A 14,729-nucleotide genomic window follows, 5' to 3' on the forward strand; every position below is an offset into this window, starting at 1 on the left:
GTCTCTGTACTACACCGCTAGGCACTTCTTCCTCCTATGGGCTAAGCAAGCATTTGGCCCTCTAGGGAACCAGACATCACGAGCAGAGCTGGACTTTTCTCTGTTGCAAGGGTCACCAGGCTGGCTTCAGACATCTGAGGATGATAATGCATCTTCCCTAGTGGTGGGGGAAACTGCATGACTTGTAGCCTGTTTCCTTCAGAGCACATGTCAGTGTTGATAAATGGCTATGAGATGTGGTGGCCTGGGGAATCTGGTGCACCCTGTTGTCAAATTCTGTTGTACACATGGGGATCTGTTTCAGCTGTTCAGATACTACCGTAGTCTGTGTATCCACCCCCAGACTGTGCTGGAACCAGCAAGGGTCATAACAAAATGCAAGGAGTTCAGCAAACCGCAGACATTCTTGTTTATAAAACACACTGTTCTGCCCAGTTGGAGGACTTTGAGCTTGGCAGCAAGGGCTTAGATTTCAGAGAAAGGCAAAGTGGAATGGGTGGGCTGTCAAAACCCTGCCCTTTCACATGTAAACTTGGGATCTGTGGCCACGATGCAGGTGGTTTTTTGTAGGAGCATCTTGTTAATCCCCATTTAAGAATTCGGCTCCGAAGGCATCTGCATGACTTGGAGGCTCTGTTTGCTTAGGCTCTGCCAGTGCTATGTTTCTCCAACTTCACATGTGCTCTGCTGTAGTTAAAGTCTTTCTCCTGCCCAAGAGCTGCAGAAGAAAAACCTAAGTGAATATGGGCAGTTACTTGCACTGGAATGGACCCTTCAGAAGAACTGACCATAAAAGGGTCTGAGTTTAGAGGGGGAGAAACGTCTTCCATACAAATCCTGACTTGGTCATTGTCAAAGCCTGGGCCGACTGGCTTATGCTGTGTTTAATGTCTACCTATTAGTTTGGCCACAAGATTGGGCTGAAGGGGAGAGGATCTGTTTGTTTTTATGCTGCTGCCCATCGCTGTAGTATCTGAGCAGCTTCCATGTAAAATCTGTGGTGTTAGCCAAGTTCCTAGTGGACTTCATAGACTTTCTGGCACCTCTCCCTTTTTGGGATCAAAACTCTGGGGAGGGTTTTTTAGTGGGCGGTCTCTAGGAGCTAGGAATCAAAGGGGCTGTGAGGGTGGTATCATTCTTATGGTTTTCTGGATGCTGGTAGGTGCTCTTCAGAAGTGGCTCCTTTTTGCAAGTTGTGTCCATGGACTGCAGTTGAATGTCAGCCATTTTTGGAAACACAACGTGTAACTAGTTGATTCAATCTACTGGGGTTGGAAAGAATTTGCGGTTATCAGAGGGAGGCGTTAATTTTCTGTCCGCCTGAAGGTTTGTGCTGTGTGTTTCTCATTCTGGATCTGCAGATTGTCGTCTCACTGGTAAACGGGCGCCCGGGAGCCATGAACTTCTCGTATTCACCTCTCCTGCGGAATTTCACCAAAGCCACTAACATCAGACTGCGCTTCCTGCAGACCAACACGCTGCTTGGGCACCTGATGGGCAAAGCCCTAAGGGACCCGACTGTGACCAGGAGGGTGAGATGCTTCGAGATGCTAATGAGGAAGGAGTAGGTTTGGTACCATGTGTCTTGGAAAATAGTTCATTTGTGATGTAGAACATGCGGCTCTGGTAACAAGTCAGTGCCTTGAGTCAAGGTTTTTTGTTAAGGGCTGCTGGGTAGGATTCAGCACAATGGGGAAACTATTTTGCAAGTGTTGTCCAAAAGGCAGACCTTTGTATGTTCTCCTTTTACAGTCTCTTTCAAACAGACTGATATACTTTGTCTGAATGAAAACAATGTGGAGTCCTTGTGGCACCTTAGAGACTAACAAATTTATTTGGGCATAAGCTCGTTACCACTACAAAAGTGACTTTTTCTCCCTTGGTATTCTACTGTTAATTGAATTGTCTCGTTAGACTGACTCCCCCACTTGTAAGGCAGCTCCCATCTTTTCATGTACTATGTATATATACCTGCTACTGTATTTTCCACTCCATGCATCTGATGAAGTGGGTTCTAGCCCACGAAAGCTTATGCCCAAATAAATTTGTTAGTCTCTAAGGTGCCACAAGGACTCCGTGATCACTAACAGGTGTTACTGCAGCCCAGGGAAATGTTGGCCAGGAGTCTGAGAACATGCAGTATAGTTTGCCAGTGGGAGGGTGAAAGCACCCGTGTGGCTTCTGCCTAATGATCTAAGGCCAGCTCTTTCTGTGCTCTCCCAGTATTACTACAGCATCAAAGATATCAGCATTGGAGGGCGCTGTGTCTGCCATGGCCATGCGGACGTCTGTGATGCCAAGGACCCTACTGACCCCTATAGGTAAGACCTTCAAAATTCCGTAATTCTGGTGTTTGTGTCGAGATATTAAAACTGACTGTGCTAGGAAAGAGGGAAGGCTTCTGCGATTAAGGAACTGGATCAGGAGCCAAGAGACCTGTATTCCAATACCAGTTCTGTCACAAATGTCCTGAGATAACCTCATACCACAGATCAGTCGCCATGCGATATGCCAGTAACTTTCTTGTTCTTGCCTGTGTGATGGGGTAGTGGTTCTGCAATTGCATACAGCTGAGTCATTCAAAAGAGTGAGATTATTAGTGGACCCACATTGCCTTAGCTAGACCCCACTGTCTGGTTTTCAAAATGTTTCATTCTGCAGACACCCGAGAAGGCGTCTGTGGACCCACTGCCACAGGGAAATTTCTGCTACTTGGAGTCAAGTCAGGGTGTTGGATCTCTCAGTGATGTCCCCTAGAGCAATGGTTCTCAAACTTTTGTATTGGTGATCCCTTTCACACAGCAAGCTTCTGAGTGTGACCCGCCCCCATATAAATTAAAATGCATTTAAAAATATTTAACACTATTATAAATGCTGGAGGTGAAGCAGGATTTGGGGGTGGAGGCTGACAGCTCATGATAACCTCGCAACCCCCAATTTGGGAATCCCTGCCCTAGAGCTGTGGATTTCTGTTCTACAAATCAAACTTTGCACAAACTGTTTTTGTGGGATGCATATGAGGCAGCTAGGGAGAAGCCTTTTTTTAAACATTCTCAGCCTTACGTTTTTTCCTGAATTAAAGCCCTAAAATGTAAGCACATACTTAAAGCATGTGCTCAAGTGCTTTCCTGAATTGGGTCCTAGAGATGTCACAGGAGAAGTTCTCTTGTCCAGATCGTTTGACACACTGGTGGGATAAGAGGCTGTCTTCAGAGAAAGCACTCAAATAGCTATCTCCGTAATCTGTGGGAAGTTAGCTTGAACCAACAGTTTTGTCCTCTGCCCTCTTACTCGTCTTTAAAGAGGGGGGTGGGAAAACATTCTGCCGTGGCAATGCTAAAATCTTGCCAACCTATCTGTTTGTTTTGTGGTTGGTTCTTATCCCAAAAATAATTGAGCGCTCTCTCTCTCTCTCTCGCTCTCTCTCTCTCTCTCTCATGTCTCCTTTGCACAGCTGTCTATTGTCTAGTTGGGTATAACAAACAATTTACCTCATTACAGAAGAAGGCAAAAGTACAAGATTAAAAACTTAAAAAAACAAACAAAAAAAAAACCAATCCAATCTTTGTGTTGGCAGGTTACTTATGTGTAGCAGTTGCACAACTAAATAAATCCTTGACACCTGATGTTTAGATATAAGCATCAGAGATTCACTTAGTTGGGTTGCAACAGACAAAACATCATTTGGATCCAAAGTGTAGGTGGAAGGCAAAGCTCTCCAGTTTTGTGGGGAACATGTATGGTCCGTGTTCCAATATAATACAGTGTCAGGTTTTAAACAAAACATTCCATTGTCAAAGGGGGAGAAAAAGGCAAAATAAAAAGCAAGGCCTCGAAGTGCAAAGCGAGTAATGAACATGTGTGAGCTAGCAGGGGGAGGAGTTGGAGACTATTGCTTTAATTTAAAGAAAAAACTCTCACTAAACTGAGATTAAGAAACATGCCCCTTTAAAACTGGGCAACTTCAGTGCGTGAAGTCCAGTTCCTAGCAGACTGTGATCCATTACGCAAACCAGAGCCACCACAGTGGACACCCCAGTTTAGCAGCCTTAGCAGAGTGGCTGAGGACTGAACTCTCCCTCACTTCTAGCACTGGTCTCTCCCCATTAGGCTCAGAGCAGTTTGTTGGGGTCATGTAGGTAGGTGAGCAGACACAGTGCTGAGGCCTTCATTGTATCCTGGCACTTGCGTAGCCCCCATTGCTATAATATCCAAGTGCTAAACAGCTTTTCATACATTTATCCTCACAACACGCTGGTGAGGTGGGGATTGTGCTGATGGGAAACTGAGGGACAGCGGAGATGAAGGGTCTTTCCCAAGCTCACGCAAGAAACTTGTGGTCAAGCTGCGAATTTACCCCCTCGTCTTTGCAGTTCCAGACCAGGGGCTTATCCACGAGACCATCCTTCCATTCAGGATCATTGCCAAGAGTCTTTCATGAGTGGAAAATTCGCTACGAGCCCAGCGCCAACTCTTTGATGCACACTGAGAAATGCTTGACTCTATATTTGTCTCATAAAATCAGTGGGACTGCTCATGGGAATAAGGGGCTCACTGCTGGCCCCACTCATTGGGAGCACTGGCTATGCCAAATTCATCTTCTTCTTCTCCTTTTTTTTTTTTTTTCCCCCTTCAATGAAATTGATATGAAGGCGTAAATGGCCAATCTTTACGAACCAGCAAGAACCACAAAGCTGTTACATTTCTGGCCTGCAGGACCCTCCTTGTCTGCGTTTCCAGCTAGAAACTCCACATAGTTCCTGATAACCATGAAAGCATTGAGTCTTAGCCATCTGTTTGCAGCCTGTGTTGCTGTCATGAATGGGCTGGGTAGGTTCAGCTGGACCTGATGAAGCTTGAGTTTCTTTCTCATACGGATCATGTAATGGTTTTGGATCTTGTAAAGTGAAATTCCAGCAGGTCCCAGCCAAGGTTAAAATCCGCTAAGAATTAAAACAAAGGAGGTATTGAAAAGCAAGTCTGCGTTGGGGTACTCGTCTCTCTCCTAACAAATAGTTCAGTAAAGATGTGAACTGGATAATTCCTTGATTTCGCTTGAAAACTAGGTGTTGCTAGATGTGTTTGTTGTCTTCTGTCAGTGCTGCAAGAATAAAGCAGATGCACCAGTGCAGAGTGGTTGTTTAGCATAGAGCGACCTTGGTGTGTGTGACTACATAGCTGGGGATGCTCCCGAGAGGAGGCTAAAGTGAGGGGAGGACAGACCTGCTGGATCCTGGCCAAACACCAGCTCTGCTCATTATTATATTCTGATTTCCAGAATCCCACTTTGGTTTCATTTGGATGCATTTGTTGTCTTCACTCCTTGTCCCAAATGGCTGGATAGCGTTGCAGCACGCTGTTTAAACAGCTGCCACATTTCACTCCAGAGTTGGCTGCTCTTGCCTAGTGGGGAAAGTGTTTCCTAGTTGTGTTCTTTGTATAGTCCGCGAGTAACGTCTGCAAGGCCCTTTGGGATATGTCTGCACTGTGTAAACGGAAGAATATAAAATGGAACCACTGTAAACTGATAGCAAACCAGACGATATAAACGCGGCACTGGAAGTGCAGCGAGAGAGGCAGCCAGCTGTAATTCAGCAGTAATTCTAGCATGGTTTAGCTTCCAGGGAGGAAGACATGGTCAGAATTGCAACCGCAAAGAAGAGATGGGAAGCAAGCTCCTCCTGCTTGCCTTGTCTGAGCTCCATGGGAATTGAGTTGGGTGGTTGGAGAGAAATAGGATTAATTTGAATTTTCAGTGGAGGAATACTCCCATTTTTCAAAGGCTTTGACAGCAGCAGTTCGTAGCCTCCCAGCAGAGCGGGTATGCAGAGATAATTAGGCCCAATAATGCAACGTCTCTGTGGCATGAAGACGTGGAGCTGGTGCACTGAGATACCTAGCTTGACATTGCATGACGGGAGAGTGGTGAGGCTGTCAGCAGATGCAGCTGTGGGCTTTGAGCCTGACGGGGTTATCATGTCATCTACGGCAGCTGTTAGGGCCTCATTGTTCCCTCATAAATCTGTGTGTAACCCTCCTGGCTGGGAAGCACAGTGTATCTGACTGCATGTGTCCTACATCTTCAAATGCCAGGGCTTTGACAGCAGCAAGACAAGAAGATACAAATAGAGGGAAGCCTGGAATTTTCTTTTTGTTCTGGATGAATTAAAATCCTGATGGTATCTCAGCATTTACTATGCTGAACGTTGGGAGGTGGCTGTCTGGACAGGTTGTATTGATTTCCCAATTGGTTGGAATATACAAAAGTTTTGTGAAAACCACTCTCTGATGCTGTCCGGTGAGGATCCCTCTGGCACCGATTGGACTTGTAAATCTCCCACATGAAATCTGGGACCTTTGCGCTTAGTTAGGAGAACTGTTTCCTGCTCCCATAAGACTCCTGACCGTCTTGTGGTCTGAGAGGAGTGGAATCAAGGCTCACTTCGATTACAAGCCCTCTGGGGCAGGGATTGTCCTTTGTTCTGTATTTGTACAGCACCTTGCACAACGGCATCTGGTCTGTGACTGAGGGTTCAAGGTATCACCGCAATACAAATAATCACAGAAATATAGGGCTGGAAGGGACTTCAAGAGGTTATCTAGTTCCTCCCTCCATGCTGAGACAGGATTAAATATACCTGGATTCAGTATAGTAAATGGTAAGTGTCCATTTCCTTCAGATACGAAGGCAATATAAAATCACATTGTTGGGATGTGGCATTTTGTTGGCTTTTGTCAACTGTTGGGCAGAAAGGCAGTTCGTGATTGAAATGCAAGCAGTCTGTTTTCAAGACGGTTTGGAGGGAAGAATTGTGCATTTCTGTCAATCTGCAGAAATCCCGTTTAGACTGGATTTGCTAGGTGGGACAGTCTAGTGGTTTTAGCACAGGGCATGATGGGAAACGTTTGTTTTGGAAAGTTTCAGCGGAGACATGGGTGCATTTGGGGAGCTGTTGGTGAAGATTGAGACTCTGTATGTGGGAAGCCTGTGTCACCCATGCCTGCACACAGTCTGTCACACAAAAGAGGGGTGGTAGGGTCTGGTCCAACTTCCACTGAAATCACTGTGGGAGTTGAGTGAGAATCGGTTTCTGGCTCTAAGTCTCCTAGCTTGATAGTTAGCAAGTATTTCCACCCCTTCTAAGGCGGCTGTCCCATTTGCGCCATAAGGCGGCTGCTGCTGCCAGAATGCTCACATGCTCTTCAGTTTTCTTCCTGTTTCCATCTCGCTCCCCTCAGATGTGAATATGGGCCTTTCTTGGCTGCTAATGCTCCCCTTTCCTAGTGGACATGTATGGGGCCTTGGCTCCACGATACCTGCCACTGGGCTTGTCCCTAGTGCGCACACCCATGCTTGCATGGCCTGGGCCAGCCCACCCCCCAGAAATTCAAAAGTGAAGTTGGGTGAGTTAAAGAGTTTGGCAAAGCTCCCATGTGTGATGAAGCACGTCTCCAATGCCAATCGTCGGTCTATAAATGGGAGTAGATGACATTGTTTATCTAGCTTACGTGGGTTTTCATTGAAGTCCCAAGATGCAGGGAGAGCATCTTCCTCCTCACAAATTGGCACTACATAAATGTCTGAGCAGCGTGTTTTTCACAGGGCTTGGATTTAGTGTGTATGGAGTGTGGGAGGGGGAAGGCACAATTCCCTTTTTTCCCAGGGGTTCTGATCCTGCCCTTATTGAAGTCAATGGCAAAACTCCCAATTAGCTTCAGTGGGACCCAGCTGAAGCCCAAAGGCTCATACCAAATGGAATTGCACTGCATTAGGGACGTTCCTCTGGCTAAGGGTAACCTTCTCCTTCCACGTGCTGGAATGCAGCAGGGTCAGAAATAGTCCCTTCACCTGACAGAAGACAGGAGAGAAAAGATGAGCATCTCTGGGGCTCTGGCATGCTTCAGAGTGGGCCAGGCATGCAGACAAAGATTCCCAGGCAGGGATTCCCTGCTAACAAGCAGATACCAGGCCAGGATCAGAGGGCAGCAGCTCATTTACAATGGCAGATAGTCTTGTTGAAATGGCTTTGGAAGGACCCCAAGTATTGTCTGTATCTGTCTGATAAGAGCAACTGTTTTCTTTCAGGTCCCTGCCCCTGTCACAGATGCCGAAGCATTGGAGCGGGGTATGGGGGGGGGGGGCAGTGAGCCATCGGAAGGGCATCCCATCTGCTGCTGCTATAGGATAGCCAGCAAAATTCACTAGTCTTTTGGAGGCCTGGTCAGTCAGAAAACGATTGTGCCTGGCACCCCCAGGGTCAGCAGAGTTTCGTGCAGCAATCAGGGCTCTTGACAGTTTCAGTTACCTGGGCTCCAGCCCAATCCAGATGCACCAGCACTTGAGGGTTTCAGACTGCATCCAGCTGCAGCTGCTCAGACTCCCCTTTGGCAATGTCACTGCCAAGGGAAAGGCTGTGGTTTTATTTCATGGCAGAACAACCAGGAAATGCGGGTGTGATAGGAGCACACCCCCAGCTCCCTCTCCTCCTTTGTATAGTCTTGATCAATGAAGTATGTAACTATTGTAACTTAAGTCCATTTGCCCATAATTCATTAGCAGAGCATATTCTGCCCAAGGTGCTGCTGAGCTTCAGTAACAAGTGAAGGTTTGCCAGCCTTAAACAGCAGGGCAAAATAGATATCTAGCTCTTACTCTGAAATACGCATTTTATGGGCAAGGGACCCTATCTTGGCTGACCCGGGAGTTGAACTAGGGACTTGTAGACGTATAGGCACAAGTCTCCAGAGCTTGAACTGAAGAGCCTGGCTCTGTGGCTGGGGCTATAGCAGATTTTGAGTACGGGGGGGATGCAATATACCCATCCACCAGCAGGTTATGCAAGTTCTTTCACACAGGGATCATGTTTTCCTTGTGTGTGTTTTTGAATAGCTCCTACCACAGTGGGGAGATGGGGCCTCTAGGTGTTACCTGAATACATGTAACAAATCGTGTCTTCTTTTAAGCAAATTGTAGGCAGGGGCCAGAAGGTTTGGAGTCTTGGGGTTGGTTCCTTGTGGAAAAGCACCCAAAAGATGGGGTATTTATATGATTTCGCTCCTGAGTCTGCAAAAGCTGATAAGAGCAAGCTTTCTGGTGATGTCATTGCAGATGAGTTACCGCTGCTGTGCAGTGGGACAAGATTCCTTGCTTGACTAGTCGAGAATTCTTGCCTGGCGCCTTCTGGGCTGCCTGTCTAGTCAGCGCAAAGCTACTTCTGCTAGCTACTAAAACCAGGAAATGCATTTCTTAGCATTGGTGGTTAGCCTCTAAGACTGAAAGATGCTGCTTTAATTTCAAGCTGCTCGCCCAGTATGTGTTCCTCTCTTCTTAGCGATCCATGTCTCTCCCGCAGTCCTGACTTCATGCTTTTTTTGTCAGCATTGCCCCTTATGCTCTAGGGGACAAGTTTCCACTCCCCATGCATCAAGAAACCTCACCCAGGCCAATTTCAGATCCCTCTGTTAATTCTTTAACTCCACCTTCCAGCACTGCATCCCTGTCATCCGTGCTATCTTCTCCCTGTTGCCGTATTTCACCTCAGTCATTTTTGTAGAGATGGGTAGGAAAGGGGCAGTTTTGTTATTTATTTAAATTTTTGAAATTTTCTGGGGGAGGGTTGGATGAAAAAAAGAGTTTGTGTTTTGTTTTTCTTCCCTTCTTTCTCCCCTTACCCTCCGCCCCCCCCCCCAACCCCCCCCCCCCCCGCTCCAGGGCAAAATGGGTCGGGAGGGAAGGAAATGAGAGAGAAAAATGTGATGGTGGGAGTGTTTTGTATTTGTCCAGAAATCAGTAAATTTAAAATACACAAAAACTTTTGTGTTTGAAAAAGGCCTTTTTTGTTTTGAAAAGCTGTCTTGAATGAAAAGTGTTGATCATTTGTTTTGTGCCTGTCTAAATTGCAAAATCCTCCAGGCAGGGACCTAGTCCGGTGTGTTTGCAGAGAGCCCTGGGCATCAATAACCTGGCATAAATGACCTGTTCTCACTTGTCCTCCCAAACCCGAACGCTTGCACAAAGAAGCATCTGTCCCCTAATCTGTGAATGCTGCCTGAAGAGAAGCAGTCCCTCTTGTGCTGTTACTTCTAGGGCTGGTCAGGAATTTTTCATCTGAACGAATAAAGTGTTTTCCCAAAATTGAAATTTTTTGTGGGAAAATTTCATTTTCCACTGGGAAAATCGAAATGACAGCTCCCTATCTACCTGCCTGGAAGGCTCTTGTCGGTTTCGCTTTCAGTCTGAAGGATGTGGGCAGATGCTGAACACCATGGCTCTCTGCCTTCCCGCCTCTCCCCCAGCTCTGGGGCCAGAGATGCAGAGAGCCCAGGCTGCTGTGTGGGTCTCCCAAAGTGGAATTGTTCTTGAAGTTGCTTCCCAGTAAAATTTTTGTGATTTTTAACTTTTCATTACAGTTCAAGACTTTTCACATTGTTGGGGGGAAAAAAATATTTTTTCCTGGGAAGGCATTTCTGTTTTCTGGCCAGCTCTCATTATTTCCCCAGCCAAGTCCTGCCGTCAGTGGATTCCTCGGCATTCAGTGACCTGGCTTGGAAGTTACTCTGCTCACTCACCTTTCATTTTCCAGGCTGCAGTGCGATTGTCAACACAACACCTGTGGCGGCTCATGTGATCGTTGCTGCCCGGGCTTCAACCAGTTACCCTGGAAACCAGCTATGACCGACAGCGCTAATGAATGCCAACGTAGGTGGATGTGGGCTGGGTTTTTTCCTTTTTTTCCCCTTTTTCCAGTTGTTTAGGTGATTGCAAAACATGGAATGAACAAACTCCACTGCCCCCAGGCATGGGAAGCTTTGCAGTCGGCCCCAAAGCTCTGCCCTAGAATCCCATTCCTAAAGCTTTGTGGGCTTGAACTGGTTTTCTGGGGAGTGAGTTAAAATGTTACCTTTTCTGTGCTGGCTGGCCGTGGACGTGGTGCACCCAGCAAATATGCCTTAATGTAGCTTGCTCCCCCAGTGTTTCCCCATGCCTCTTGTCTACTGAGCTGCAGAGCTGACCAGCCACAGCAGGGGGAGCAGCATGCAGAGCCCCCTGCACTCCAGGGTGCTTGAGGAAGGAATCCATAGCACAGTCCCTCTTGGAGCCCCTGATGGGGCCTTGCATTAAATCTCCCTCTCCAGGCATTATGGGCAGTCTCTCTGTTGGTCCTTGGTGGGAATTCAATGCTCCTGTAAATGGCTGGATTGTCAGCGTTGGAAGGTAAAGTCCTTTATCCATAGCATGGCCAGGGGGTTCTACTAGCGACCCGTACGCTGCTCCACCAATGAACCACAATCCTGACCGGGAAGGATCCCCTGTAGAGGGGTGAGATTGCATTTCTTCTGGGGTGACTGGTAGCAAAGCTATTGATTGTAGTGTTGTTTTTTGTGACTTGTTCCTCTCTCCACTGGGGACTGGACTGAGCTCACTAAGCCACTTCAGACAAGCCCCTGGGTGGTGGTAACTTTTGCTCACTACAGACCCTGATTGGGACTTGAATCGGTGATTTAGAAGTGAAAGTGGCCATAATTCCATTGAAAGGCTGTCTTGTACTGTTGCTGGGTTTTACAATCTCATTACCAGTCCTTCAGACCACCCCTATGGGCACCCTGCATTTTAGTACCAGACTTAGTGAACGTAACTAGAAGTATAGGAAGAGGAGCGGTCTGTGTTGTGGATTATTCTGTTCTGTGAAGGCTTCTACAATGATATCCGCTTAATCTGTACTGAGTGCTAATTCTGGTCCCCTTCCTGCCTCTGTCCTAAACTTTGTGCAATCATCCTGATTGCTCAGTCCTGCTCTGAAGATAAATTGCATTCAGATCTACTTACGTATTTATTTGTGTAGCCAGAACCCTTCAGTAGATGCCAACCCTGGAATTCATGCTGGGCTGGGAAAGTGAAGCATGAAGCTCAGTTAAATCACACGATCTCATAAATATAGGGACTCTGCAATGGGCTGTTGGATCTTGCTCCCATGGATTTAAAAAAAAAAACCCACCCAACACTTTCTCACCATGTGTTTGAACTTCACAGTTCAGCCCCTCTCTAATTGGATAACATTGAGAACTGGCCTGTATGTATGCTCCAAACCACTTTGGGGGCCCAAAAGTTTGAATAACTTCCCTTTCTCCCCTCCCACCATGTTCGGGCTTGCCTCTTTTCAATTTGTGCCTCTGTGCTTTCTGGTTGCAGAAAATGCCAAAGCCCTGCTATAAGGCCTGTTCTCCCTAGGTGTCCAGCCTTGATCTGCAGACTGGAGACATCTGAAAGCTTGAGTGATTAACTGGCCCTTCATCCCCTTTTGAGCTTCATTCCTCATTTAAATGCAATCCCCATGCAATACAGACTTATTCAACCCCTCTCAACCCTTCATCAGGGAGTGGAGAAGAGGGAGTTGAAATACATCAGTTAACTGTTTCATTGGAGAATAGTGATCAGTAACCCAGAGGAGCATACCCACTGAGCTCCTGTCTCTTTATACTTTCAGCTTGCAATTGCAATGGTCATGCCTACGACTGCTACTATGATCCAGAGGTCGATCGCCACAAAGCCAGCAAAAATTACGATGACCAGTATAAAGGGGGAGGTGTCTGCATAGAATGTCAGGTATGCCGGGGGGGGATTGCACATTGTTGTTGTAACATGATGGACTGTCAGGTGTCCTGTTTTCTGTGGCTGTATTGTTAACCTGAATTGTAGTTCTGCATGGTGGGCAACAAGCAAATCAGGAGTTCTCATGTTTTCTGTTAGTTTCCCAGGAAATCTGGGCTCTTGGCATCAGGATAAAGGATCATGCACCAGTGGCAGGAGTGGTGGGATAGTTCGTGGGCACCTGTCTGTTAGCGTAACCTTGGAAATGCATGGCTAATGCATTAAGGGTGGGTGGGATCTTCATACGCCCTGGGCATCGGCCGTACTCCACTTCCATTGAACTCAATGGGAGTTTGACCACTGACTTCAAATGGGAGCAGAATTAGGCCAATTCTAGTGCTTTTGAAAAATCCCACCCCGATTTACAGGGCCCAAATACTATCACTTGTCTGTCACTGCTTAAGCATTAGTACCATGCTGCTCTTCCTACTCTCTCAGCACCTAACTAAAGTCTTACCATGGCGATGCAAAAGCCGTTTGACGGGTTAATTTCAGAGCAAGTACCATATAGGGGCATGGGACCTGTGTAGTGCAGTATTAGCCGTGCTTTTACGAAGTGGGTTACTTTTGTCTTCCTGCATGCAAGGCAACGGGGAAACTTTAATAACAAGCCCTGAAGCCAAAGTTTGCCTGGGTTCTGATATAGAGCTAAAACCCAGACCAGGTTTGTTTGGAGGATTCACAAGGACTGAGTTTCAACCCATCATGAGTGGAGTTTTGAGCAATCTTTGTTCTTTCCTTTATGTGCTTTCCTAATATTACCCTGTCGTGAAGCTACCTGGTACTATAGTCTGGTCGATGACCATGGTTTCCTTCCTGATGGCAGAGTAACTGATGCCCTTCTACTCAACTGTTTTTCAGCATCATACAACTGGCATCAACTGTGAGAGGTGCATCCCTGGATACTATAAATCCCCTGACCATTCGATAGACTCGCCCTACATTTGCTACCGTGAGTATGGGCTGCCTTTCATTTAATAGCTAGAGGAGAGCAGCCCACACTGTCGAACGGTGGGGTGTTTGGTGCTGTGGACCATCAGGGGCTGATTGTCCAGCCAGCCTTAAAATGTGCATGGCCACCTGTCTTGCATGCACAAACTGCATGATCTCATAAAGGCTCATGCAGAAGGAGTGTGTGTCTGTTGTTGCAATCCGCTGTGGATGCACGTTCAAAGGCCTGAAAGGGGTGGAAATGTCTGACCCAATAGAGGATGACTTTCTGAAGCAGGAGATGCTTACGCATGTCTCTATGGGAAATCCAGATCATTCTGGCAGTCTTGGTGGGTTTGGTTCTGCCACTTGGTTTGGTGGCTTTTTCCATCCTCAGCAGAGCCTGCCCTAGCTGTAATGCAGCCAGAATTGCCACCCTTTCAGAAGCAAGATCCTGAGGGGCAGAGCCCAGCTGTTCACAGCCTCCCCTCAGATCCTGCAATGCAGCGATTCCAAGATGACTGCAGCAGCAGCAGTTCCACCAAGCTTGAACCGTTTTAAAGAGACAGACGCACCTTTTATTTTTGAAAGGGACTGCGCTGTATGTATCTCAAACTTTTTAGTTATGCTGCTAGCCTGGTTGTTGCTATTAGAAATCTCTTGTGTTGTGTGAACACAGACTGGGAAATGAGGGTCTCTCTCAGTAACGGGAGCTCCAAGTGACTTCTCCCTCTCCCTGTCCCTCTCCAGGTTGTAACTGTGACTTGGAGTTCACCGATGGCACCTGTGAGGACCTCACAGGTCGCTGTTACTGCAAGCCGAATTACACCGGGGAGCTCTGCAATGCATGTGCAGAGGGATACACCGACTTCCCACACTGCTATCGTAAGTGCCTTGTTCGCAAGGGAGGGCTGTATCAGTGGCACCTGCAATTGCAGACCAACCTGGTGCCTTGCTTTGGCAGGGAAGCTGGGAGTTAGTGGGCGGTGGAGTCCTTGGGCTAAATCGTGGATCTTCACCCCCGTTTTTCAAGTTGGGAAGAAGGTGACCTTTCGGGATCCAGAAGGAATGTTGCTCATGTGTTGATTATTTGTTTTTAAGTCGGTTCAGTTTTGGGCCAGATCCAATGTGGGGCTCGAACTGAGCACAG

At 47.1% G+C, this 14,729-nt stretch overlaps 1 protein-coding gene across 3 annotated transcripts in view; it reads left to right on the forward strand.

The window, feature by feature from the left end:
* Positions 1-14,729, forward strand: part of LAMA5 (laminin subunit alpha 5) — a 163,581-nt gene that overhangs the window by 74,120 nt on the left and 74,732 nt on the right. For all 3 annotated transcript variants that reach the window (XM_075118705.1, XM_075118706.1, XM_075118707.1), the window contains exons 5-10: positions 1,362-1,532; positions 2,224-2,321; positions 10,584-10,699; positions 12,486-12,604; positions 13,511-13,601; positions 14,330-14,464. In XM_075118705.1, coding sequence (XP_074974806.1) covers positions 1,362-1,532; positions 2,224-2,321; positions 10,584-10,699; positions 12,486-12,604; positions 13,511-13,601; positions 14,330-14,464 — 730 coding nt within the window. The remainder of the gene's footprint in view (positions 1-1,361; positions 1,533-2,223; positions 2,322-10,583; positions 10,700-12,485; positions 12,605-13,510; positions 13,602-14,329; positions 14,465-14,729) is intronic.

Source organism: Caretta caretta, chromosome 13 (assembly GCF_965140235.1).
Source record: "Caretta caretta isolate rCarCar2 chromosome 13, rCarCar1.hap1, whole genome shotgun sequence".
Classification (NCBI taxonomy): domain Eukaryota; kingdom Metazoa; phylum Chordata; order Testudines; family Cheloniidae; genus Caretta; species Caretta caretta.